The sequence below is a fragment of the Nicotiana tabacum genome, chromosome 3, assembly GCF_000715075.1.
Source record: "Nicotiana tabacum cultivar K326 chromosome 3, ASM71507v2, whole genome shotgun sequence".
Taxonomy (NCBI): Eukaryota; Viridiplantae; Streptophyta; class Magnoliopsida; order Solanales; family Solanaceae; genus Nicotiana; species Nicotiana tabacum.
This window is the reverse complement of record NC_134082.1, coordinates 50837101-50848376: the sequence shown is the minus strand read 5'-3', so window position 1 is coordinate 50848376 and position 11276 is coordinate 50837101. Positions and strand designations below refer to the sequence as shown.

Here is an 11276-nt window from a genome sequence, read left to right as displayed (position 1 = left end):
ACGATTTTCAGGAGGTGATTACTTCAGCAGCGCTTCATCTTTTCCGGCGAAGATTTTTGGGTTGCCGAGCAATCATCCGATTTAGAAACTTTCTCCGGTGTAACAACGGCAACCGGAGGCAACGGTGACGGCGAGACGACATCAGGGTTGTTCTTGAACAAAGACGGTGGAGTTTGGGGCTGAGCAACTTGAATTTTCTGTTAATATATTTCAATGTATTCATTGTCTTTTTTTCATTGTATTTCAATGTATCCCGCTGTATTCTATGTATTTCATTGTATTCATTGTCTCGCTATATTCCATGAATGTATTCATATATTTTTTTAATTAATATAATTTATGTATTCAGATGTATTGTATAATTTCTCTAAAGATTGCTATGTTTTTGGGGTGTTTTTCAGTTGAGAATCTTTTTTATAACTGGAAATATAAAATTTGTGTGTTATAATTGAGTTTGTTGAATTATATTAGGAGTCTATTATGTTAATTGATTCACTTTCCGTTTAAAAACAGTGTAATCTCTTGTTTCACGCCGTGAATACACTCGAATACAAAAATTTGTCTAGCTGTAATCTCTTGTTTCACGCCTAGAAATGCTACTATATTCATGAATACAGTAGCTTAAATACATCGAATACACTCTAAAAAATCTAAAAATATAGCTATAGAAAGTAATATAGTAAATGGTAGCTATAACTAGCTAATAACCATTACAACATAGTGGTTTCTGAAAGTTTCTCTTTTTTTTATATGTGCATATAAGAAATATTATTTTTATATTACTAGGTATTAAGAAGTTACCTTGTAAACTATCACTTCCCCTTGAGAATTGGGGAGTAAAATTAGTCCCCCTCAATCACACTCAGCTAACCAAGTAATTACTTGATCAGACAAATAGACAAACAATATAATTACACTCAACACCCGCATCCAATCACAAAGTGACTTTCCAAGCATGCTCTTATTTTTTTCTCTTTTTTCTTCCTGTCATCATCAGTCCCTAGATACACAAGAACATAGTTTTTTAAGCTCTGCTTTAATTCGCCAGGTGAATTTGGCACTTATATAAATTTAAAGACAAAAGTGTGCATCCACTAAAATGAAGGAATATTTGACAGGAAACACTACTTGAATGAAGATATCAATGATTCAACAAGAACCCGCTAAGGGCATGGATATTGAGAGCAATATCCGAGTCAAGGCATCAAAAAGGAATTCGTTTAAAAGGATTTTACAATGCTAAAGAAATTTCACAGCCAATAAACCTACAAGTACTTTCTGGGAAGGCATCTTACTGGTTGAAGTTAGCAATGACTGCAGACGCAGGCCACATTTCAAGACGATAAAGTAGACTAAATATTGAAAGAAAAGAAGTTTCTAGCAATCATATATGCCAACCCCCTATCGCACAACAGAAATTTAAGGATACAGACTATATCATAGAGTAAAATGACAACTACTCTCGGAACTCTGATTCTTACACCTCATTCAGATTTTGAGCTGGAAAGATGCGAAGGTATTAACAAGACATTGTGAGACATGGTTCGAACACCGTGAGACACGGTTCTTTAGGACACCTTCTTGCTATCAGAGCGTGACAATGTACGATCTAGTGATTGCAATTGAGAACGAAGATTTTGGTTTTCCTCAAGTAAGCGGTCATATTCAAGAAGAAATCCTTCGGACTGCTTTTTTAGAGCAACGGCATTGGCTTCAGCACCGCTTGCTTCTTTGGCCTTCACCTGCAGTTCTGACTCTAGCTGTTTAATTTTTCCACGCAATGCACTTGCCTCTTCCTCCAAAGTTTTGATCTCCTCAGAAGCTCCACTTTTTCCATCCTCAAAGGCTCTGTTTTGCTTTCTCACAGCTTCCATTGTCTTCCTCCTCATACTAAGTTCTCTTATATAATGGTGCAGTCTATCGATCATGAAAGCGAGGAAGAGGGAGAATCCTGCATAAAAAGTAACTGTGAAATCCAAACTGGGAACAGAAGACAGAGAGAAAGTGCAACAGAGATACCCCTCGAGTCAGATGCCTTTCTATGACACACGAAAGACGCCTAAAAGGTTATACTTCTGAACATGCTAAACAATTGCAGCATTAATCTTTAAATAGTGAAATTCTCTAATAAATAACTTCCAATTTGTTATAAGACCATCCTGCAGAGAAACCTCAAAAGGAAAAGATATCAAGTTTATTGCAAACGAGAGAGTACCTCCGAACCGCACTTTTCAAGTGCTTATCAATACACATCTAAATATACTTGGCATTATTATGTGCGGAAAAAAGAGAATCTGTATTGTATCTCCTTTCACTTTTCATATCGGTAAAAGTGAAACGAGTTGAAAAGAATCAATATTTGGACAAAACTACGTCCATGCAGATTATTCCAATTTTCCATCTTTGGTCCATGAAAATTTCCGTTATGATTCTTTTCTGATAACCGAAAAATCCACGAGTAACCAGTGGCACACGGTTTGAAACTCAGTGGATGATGGACCCTCCCCTCTACCCTTCTACAGTTAAACAATAAGCTTTTGTTTGACACATGGTTCAACGTCGTTACTTGCACCTAACAGACACATCACATGCTACGCTCTTACCACTGGACCAAATCCCTAGGAGCCCATTTCCCCTATGATTCTCCTAGTCTTAACTTTTTCTTCCTTTTGATTGAGAATTTTGAAACCAAACAAAGGGAAGAATCAAGCAATACTTTTACTTTAATGGTAAAAGTAGTTCATCCGGACAGTAAAAGCACAAGTGTGACTTCACAGATGCAAGTCTCAGAAAAAACCCAGTTACAATGCCCTGGCTTTAATAACCTGGCAAAACCCCTAACGACTCTAGATTAGAAATAGACAGCCCAGAAAGACCAACACCAAGCCATGACACGTTTGAATGTGTACCTTTTCCTTCGCTTTCATCAGAGTTAAATAATCGGTTGATTTAAACAACAGAAGGCAGAGTAGTGACTTAAACGATGAAAGTAGGTTGAATTTGTGGTTGTGGACTCAAATGGTCATTGCACATATCGAGTAGTTGCTAAATGAAAGCATTAAGCACATTGTAGTGAATGAAAACAAAATTTCTTTTCAGAAACATTCTTCACAATCGGCATGTCTTTGTGAAAAAATAGAAAAATAGATTATTGTATACAAACGTTTAACATATAATTAAATACGAAATTATACTAAGCAATCGACAAGGCTATTTGAAAGTGCTTGCCGGGGCACGGAATTTAAGATGTTAAAGAAGACTCTTGACGTGTAAGCCAAATATGGCAACCAGTGAACAGGGGTCAAATAGAGTTTTATCAAGTGGGAGCATAATACATAGATCATTATTGCAATGTGCATCCTTCCTCACCTGTAAACAAATGACTAGATATCAACTTTTCCCCAGTAGTTTATAGAGGAAAGCAGAAAGTAAGCCAGAGGATATCCACTTGGCTGTTCATATTCAACCACAATACCCATATAGTACTCCCTCTGTCTCATTTTATTTGAAGGTGCTTGCCCGGGCACGGAATTTAAGATGTGAAATAAGACTCTTGACGTGTAAGACAAATATATACAAAGTGCCAAGATTATCATTTCGTGGTGGCGAGAGTTCCACATATCTTTTCATTTTCTCCCTCCTTATAAAGAATGAACTTTTATCTTTCTCAAAAAAATAAAAGAATGAACTATTATGTCTAGTGGGTCCAACAAATCATGTCATTAAGCGTAAAAAAGTAATGATCAGCTTAAATAGTTTCTAAAAAGAGAATGATGTCATTCTATTTTGGGACAAACTAAAAAGGAAAGCATGTCACATTAAACGGGACTGAGGGAGTTGTTTTTTTATCTACTCTTAACAAATGACAATGTGCACTTCTGGCCTAGAGCCAGATGGCACAGGTGGAGAAAACCATGCATAACTTTGCGAAGTTGACTGTATAAGAGCAAGATCTCCATCCCCCCATTCAAAACTGCAATATGGGTTTAGCAAAATAGATGAGGCTTCATCCCTTTTTAAGAGCACTAAAGCTATGCGTTATAAATAGTTTTTCTAATACCGTTATGCTTAAAGAAGTGAAGGTCAAATGTATAACATGATGTTATGGAATAGGATAATAAAGACAAAGTTCTTGTGCAAAAAGAACTGTAGCACAAGCACTTAAACTTTTTAGCATGCCCCATTCAATTGTTGGCGTGTACACAGTACTGAACTACTGTGTTAAGTATGTCATTTATCAAAAAGGAATAAAACAGTGTTTAGAGAGGACGGAATAAAATCGCTGTCGTATAATAAGGTTAAAAGGCCGAACTTTAATTCAATGCTTTAAGCTAATTAATTGAAACGGTCAACCTCATTCAGATTAATTAGACCTTAGTTTAGTATAGACTAACCAAGTGAAATTAAATGCATAAGCTTTGTCGTGAATAAATAAACCAAAGAGCTCTATTCTAAGTCAACCACTGATGTTTAGTCAAATTTCAGAAGCAACAAATATACATGTAAACAATATTCAAATCATTGAGTTAAGAACTTGCACGGATAAGGAAGGAGAACTGCTTTGCAGTTTATAAATGTAACAATTCAGACAACAATGCAGCAAAACAGATGTAACAGAAAATAAAAATAAAAAGAAGAGAATCTTATAAGAGGCAATTGAATTTTAAAAACAGAACAAGAGGAAGGTTTATTGTACAGGTTGATGCACTTCTACATACATGTGCGTGTATATTTAATATGTATGTATATATATAGTTTGAGTCTGAGATAGCAGTGCACATTCACCCAATGCTTGTATGTTGGATAATCGATCCAGCATACAAGCAGTGGGTGTACGTGCACTGCATGTGTTATTAAATCCATCATTTTGTTGCATAAAGTGATGAAGCAAGGTGTTATGGTTCATGGGTGAAGCCTTACGCTTTAGGAAGTGTATGCTTACAACAATAACGAGCCTAAACTGAACTAATGAAGCTAAGTTTACTAAAATAGTGTAATTGTAATATTACAATAAAGAAATCAAGAATAGGATGAATTGGATAAATATACAAACCCCATATATTGACTACAGTTGAAAATGTCTTATCACTAAAATTTTCATTTATCCGTGATCTAGGCATCCAAAAAGTGATCCCGACAAGAAGTGGTTGGTTCTCTAAATCTCAACTTTGAGGAGTTCGATTAATATGTGGATTATTGCATATTGGATGTTGAAATTGGTTATTTTAATTTTAGTTTAATTATTATAGTACTAAACTTATATGTTTATGGTACTTTTAATCCTCTACCAAAATTTATAGGGTAGAAAGTCTCTAACGTCTCTCTCATCTCATCTCTCTAACGTCCCTATCACCGGACCTCCGGCGACCACCGGACCAGGTAATACCCCCACCCCACCCCACTCCACCCTTGTCTTCTTTTCCTCTCTTTCTCCTTCCTGCTTTCTTCTTCTTTCCCGTTACTTCCCCTTTCTTTCTTGTTCTTCTTGTCTTCTTGCCCCCACCCCACCCCCTTGTCTTCTTGCCCCCACCCCCTTCTTGTCTTTGAGATTCACGGTTTATTAAGAAGGAATTAATTGAAGTAGAGACGGTATATGGGAAATTGATGTGGTATTAATGGGATTGTTGCCGCTGCCCAAAAAGGTGAAATCATTTCGAGTCTTTTTCGATTTGCGTTTTTTACTGGAATTAAGCAATCTGTCTTTGGTTGATTTTATTTTGCTGGGTCACTAATTGGGTCGCTTGATATCTCATTTCTTGGCCTACTTTTGGCTGAAGATTGTCTTTTATTTTACTGTTAATTTCAGTTTGCACAGTGTGTTTTGAGTTGTTGTCATCTGCTTTTGGATTTCACTCAAAATCAATTTGTTTCTTCAGGTATAGTACCTTTTTTAAAAATAATTTCTCATTTATTTTCCTTTTGTTCTTTCCAGATTTGATTTATTTTCCAGATTCCAGATTTGATTTATTTTTCTTGAGGGTATAGTTTTGATCTGTGAATTTTGTTGTACCACGGTAGAACTTGGTGAATTTTGTGTAGTTCTTTGTTTTTCCCTACATTTCCCCTACTACTATCAGGGCTACACCAGTGGTAGCGGTGACAGCCCTCTTTTTGGTTTTTGGGTCGAGGTTTTTCTGTGTTTTCAGGAAAATTCTCGAAGTGTTGGAGACAAGTTGGGCGCACGAGCACTAGCAAAGGAGAGTAACCTGGACGGGCGTCAGCAAAGGGTGGTGGGAAGCAGTGTGTGAGCGTACAACTACATCGAGTACAACAAATCAACACAGGTTTGGTTCTCGGGAGTTGGTACCTCTCGTTCTCTTTTGGTGTTAGCTAAATTGATGTTACTTTAGTTCACAATAGTTCTGTTCAATCATTCTACTAGTGTACTAGTAGTCACTTGTTTCCTTCTAGTTTGATTCGTTGTCCGTTGTGCACTAGCGAGTCTCCTTTAGATTGTCGTAGGTGTAGTGACTGCAGTCTGGGATGATAGATTAAGGGCATGTCCTCGGGTGGGGCAGAGTGTGGGGACGGGGTCAGGGTGTGGGACGGGAGGTAGGGGAGGTAGAGGGGGCAAGGGAGCCTATAGGTTGAGAATCGGGTCATGGAACATAGGTTCACTAACGAGTAAGTCTATAGAGTTGGCAAATATCCTTCAGAAGAGGAAGATTAATATAGCATGTGTTCAGGAGACTAGGTGGGTTGGATCGAGGGCGAAAAACGCGGATGGGTATAAGTTGTGGTACTCTGGAGTCCGGAGAGGTAAGAATGGAGTGGGTATCCTGGTAGATAGCCATCTTAGAGAGTTAGTAGTAGAGGTTAGGCGGGTGAATGATAGACTAATGACTATTAAATTGGTGGTGGGTGAGTGTACTTTAAATGTCATTAGCTCGTACGCACCGCAAGCGAGCTTGGATGAGGAGATTAAAAGGCGTTTTTGGGAGGGGTTGGATGACGTCGTTCGTAGTATTCCACCTTCCGAGAGGTTATTCATAGGAGGAGATTTCAATGGTCATATTGGGTCGTCGGCAGGTGGTTATACTGAGGTGCATGGCGGCTTTGGTTTCGGGGAGCAGAACGAAAGGGGCACTTCGCTGTTGGACTTTGCCAAGGCATTCGATCTAGTGATTGCGAACTCATGTTTTCCGAAGCGGGAGGAGCACTTGGTTACTTACCAAAGTTCGGTGGCGAAGACTCAGATTGACTATCTTTTCCTCAGGAGATGCGACAGAAGGTTGTGCGAGGATTGCAATGTTATCCCAGGAGAGACCCTTGCAACGCAGCATAGGCTTTTGGTGATGGACATTGGTATAATGATAAAGGGGAAGAAAAGGTCAGGACGAGGACGCCCGAGGATTAGGTGGGGCGCCTTGACTAAGGATAAAGCTCAGGATTTGGAAGGAAGGTTATGGGCAATGGGAGCTTGGAGTAGTGGGGACGCAAATACTATGTGGTCGACGACGGCGAACTGTATAAGGAAGGCGGCGAGAGAGGTGTTAGGGATATCTTCGGGCCGCACTGGTGGCCACAAAGGAGACTGGTGGTGGAATGCAGTTGTCCAAGGTAAAGTGGAAGCAAAGAAGGCGGCTTACCTATGGTTAATAGGGAGCACTGGTGAGGAGGAGAAGAGAGCGAACAATGAGAGGTATAAGGTAGCTAGGAAGGAGGCGAAGATGGCAGTAACGGAGGCTAAAACGGCAGCTTTTGCTCGTCTGTATGAGGAAATAGGGAACAAAGGCGGGGAGAAGAAGTTATTCCGAATCGCTAAGGTGAGAGAGAGGACGGCTCGGGATCTGGACCAAGTGAGGTGCATAAAAGATGATGACGGCAAAGTTTTGATGGGGGATGACCAGATTAAGAGGAGATGGCAGACCTACTTTCATAAAGATATTGTACTAGGTAAACTGAGGAATGCCGATAGTCCCCATGAATTAAGTTATTGTAGGGACATTGAGGTCGATGAGGTCATGGAGGCAATGCGTAAGATGAGAAGGGGCAGAGCTACCGGGCCAGACGAAATTCCGGTTGAACTTTGGAGGTGTGTGGGTAGAGCAGGCTTGGAATGGTTTACTGGGTTGTTTAATGTTATATTCAAGACTAATAGGATGTCTGAAGAGTGGAAGTGGAGTACAATGGTTCCGTTGTATAAAAACAAAGGTGATATCCAGCTGTAACAACTATAGGGGTATCAAATTACTGAGTTATACCATGAAAGTCTGGGAGAGAGTGGTAGAAATGAGAGTGCGAAAGACAGTGTCTATTTGAGACAACCAGTTCGGATTCATGCCGGGGCGATATACCACAGAAGCTATCCACCTTATTAGGAGGATGGTGGAACAATACAGGGATAAGAAGAAGGATCTCCACATGGTGTTTATTGATCTAGAGAAAGCGTACGACAGGGTTCCTAGGGAGGTCTTATGGAGCTGCTTAGAGGTTAAAGGAGTCCCGGCGGCCTACATTAGGGTGATTAAAGACATGTATGATGGAACTAAGACTCGGGTTAGGACAGTAAGAGGCGACTACGAGCATTTTCCGATTGTTACGGGGTTACACCAAGGGTTTGCGTTCAGCCCTTTTCTATTTGCCCTAGTGATGGATGCACTAACTCATCATATTCAAGGAGATGTGCATGGTGCATGCTATTTGCTGATGACATAGTTCTAATCGATGAGACACGAGGCGGCGTCAACGAGAGGCTAGAGGTTTGGAGACAGGCCCTTGAGTCTAAAGGCTTCAGGCTGAGCAGGACGAAGACGGAATACCTCGAGTGCAAATTTGGGGCCGAGCCGACGGAAGTGGGAGTGGAAGTGAGGCTCAACTCTCAAGTCATTCCTAAGAGGAGTAGTTTCAAGTACCTTGGGTCAGTTATTCAGGGGATCGGGGAGATCAACGAGGATGTCACACACCGTATAGGGGTGGGGTGGATGAAGTGGAGTTTAGCGTCGGGGTCCTGTGTGACAAGAAAGTGCCAACGTTACTAAAAGGTAAGTTTTATAGAGCAGTGGTTAGGCCTGCCATGTTGTATGGGATCGAGTGTTGGCCGGTTAAAAACTCTCACATCCAGAAGATGAAAGTAGCAGAGATGAGAATGTTGAGGTGGATGTGCGGGCATACAAGGATGGATAAGATTAGGAATGAAGATATTCGAGAGAAGGTGGGCGTGGCCCCCATGGAGGACAAGATGCGGGAAGCAAGACTCAGATGGTTCGGGCACATTCAGAGGAGGAGCACTGAGGCACCGGTGAGGAGGTGTGAACGACTGGCTGTGGTGGGCACGAGGAGAGGTAGAGGGAGACCTAAGAAGTATTGGGGAGAGATGATCAGACAGGACATGGCGCGATTTAGGATTACTGAGGACATGGCCCTTGACAGAGAATTGTGGAGGTCGAGCATTAAGGTTGTAGGCTAGGGGGAAGTTGTGAGTATTTCTACAGCGCACTAAAGTGAGACTATCCAGTTAGGAGTTAGTCTTAGGATGCTACTGGTCAGCTACTGATGCAGGGCTTTATCTGCTGGATATTATTATATCTTCCATCTTTTTCGTACTTCCTATATTTCTTATATTGTTGTTATTTTTATTTTATGTTATTTTATTATGAGTCTATTGATTAGTACTAATATATCGCCTCTTGTCGCTTTCTTGAGCCGAGGGTCTCCTGGAAACAGCCTCTCTGCCCCTCGGGGTAGGGGTAAGGTCTGCGTACATATTACCCTCCTCAGACCCCACTAGTGGAATTATACTGGGCTGTTGTTGTTGTTGTGTGCACTTACTTAACCAAAGGCGGATCCAAAATATAAACTTTATGGTTACAATCTTTAAGCTTCTTAGCATTGAACCTGTTATTTTTTGAAGTTATGGGTTCATGTCTACTATTTGTTGCAATTTATTGAATTTTTACACATAAATTTATGCTCTGTGTCAAAAGTACTATTTTAGATGAACCCGTTAGCATAAAGATACATCCGCCCCTATGCTTCACACTTTCTGCTTCAAGCCCCGTGGGCTTTGTCACTTTTTTACACCTTTTGCTTTTAAAAACACTGTACACTACTATCTCAGACTCAAATTATATGGAGTAATATGTTTAAGATAAATTTAAATGAAAATTTAAGAATCCGCATGTAAAGGGCGATGTACCCACTGCCTCTGAATCCGGAATCTTCCTGTACTAGCACAGCACACAAATTTTACTTATTTATTTATTTTACATCCATAAGCTTCATAAATAATATAATTACAAGAAGTCTAATTACATCTAACACGCAGTCAAAAACCAAAACTAATAAACTAAATTAGAGAATCACAAGATCAAAATTCAGTTTGAGAACGATACCCATAAGAGAAGCTTCTAGAAGATGCTGAGCCAATAGAATCTGATCAGTGGGAGTGATATCACCTCCTTCATCCATCCACCGCGTGCGGATCGACGCAATACTGTAGATGGTGGAGAGCATAACGACGAAGACAGTACCAGCAACAGTTTTCACAATAATTGGGCCGCGGCCTCTCTTGACCCGGTCCAGGCCCATTATTACTAGCTTCCTCAACGGCGTCTTGAACACGAAGATCACGATTAGTGCCATTTCAGCAAATATCAAAGTGAATAGTAACTGAATCATGATTCTAGTCGGTTTCCTTTTTTTCTTTTGAACGGTCGAGATTTCAGATTGAGAATGTTGATGGATATTTTAAGGGTTAGGATGAAGATGTATAAACAGCAGGAATAGCTGGAGAGGTGAAGAAGACGAAGAAGAATATGATCTGGAGAGGTTTTTGTTGCAGGTTTTTGTAGCTGAAAATAAGTTGCAAAAAAAAAGTTGCAATTTAGTACAGGACTCTTAGTTACACTGAGGTCCCTTAGCTTTTCCGAATTGTATATTTGGATTAAATACTTTAGATAAATTGACAAAGTGGTCTCTTGTATATACTCCTCAGTAATTTTGGTCTTTTAAGTTTGCCAAAAGAAAGCAATTTTAGTATCCGTCAATTATATAATAAATTTTAATTGTTAGTTTTAATGGAAACTATTAAAAAGAAAAGAAAACATGAACTCACATTAGGAGGTACAATTTTTATAGTTTTTGGTATTTCAAATCTATAATTTTAAAGTTTGATGCAGCTTTTGAGGTACAATTTCTATTTTTTTTATTTATTTTTAGAGTCCGGTAAAATTTTTGATGTGCGATTATTATTTGACGGTACTTTCCAGGTGTTTCTTGTTAAATTTGTTAAATCTAACAACCATAATTTGCTAAATATTGAACGAAAATCAAAA

General features: G+C 39.5%; 1 protein-coding gene across 1 annotated transcript; it reads right to left on the bottom strand.

The window, feature by feature from the left end:
- Positions 1-1204: 1204 nt before the first annotated feature.
- Positions 1205-10792, bottom strand: LOC107790217 (uncharacterized). The gene is made up of 2 exons (XM_075249422.1): positions 10335-10792; positions 1205-1951 (listed from the first exon to the last, which is right to left on the bottom strand). Exons 1-2 carry the CDS (start codon positions 10618-10620, stop codon positions 1569-1571), a joined length of 669 nt encoding a protein of 222 aa, XP_075105523.1. The 5' UTR covers positions 10621-10792; the 3' UTR covers positions 1205-1568.
- Positions 10793-11276: the final 484 nt, after the last annotated feature.

Bases quoted from the DNA above. Each gene is read 5' to 3' on its own strand.
- LOC107790217 (XM_075249422.1), bottom strand. From the start codon at position 10,620: ATGATTCAGTTACTATTCACTTTGATATTTGCTGAAATGGCACTAATC. The intron at 1,952-10,334 runs GTATCGTTCTCA...CTTTTTATGCAG, and splicing joins TCTAGAAGCTTCTCTTATGG to GATTCTCCCTCTTCCTCGCT.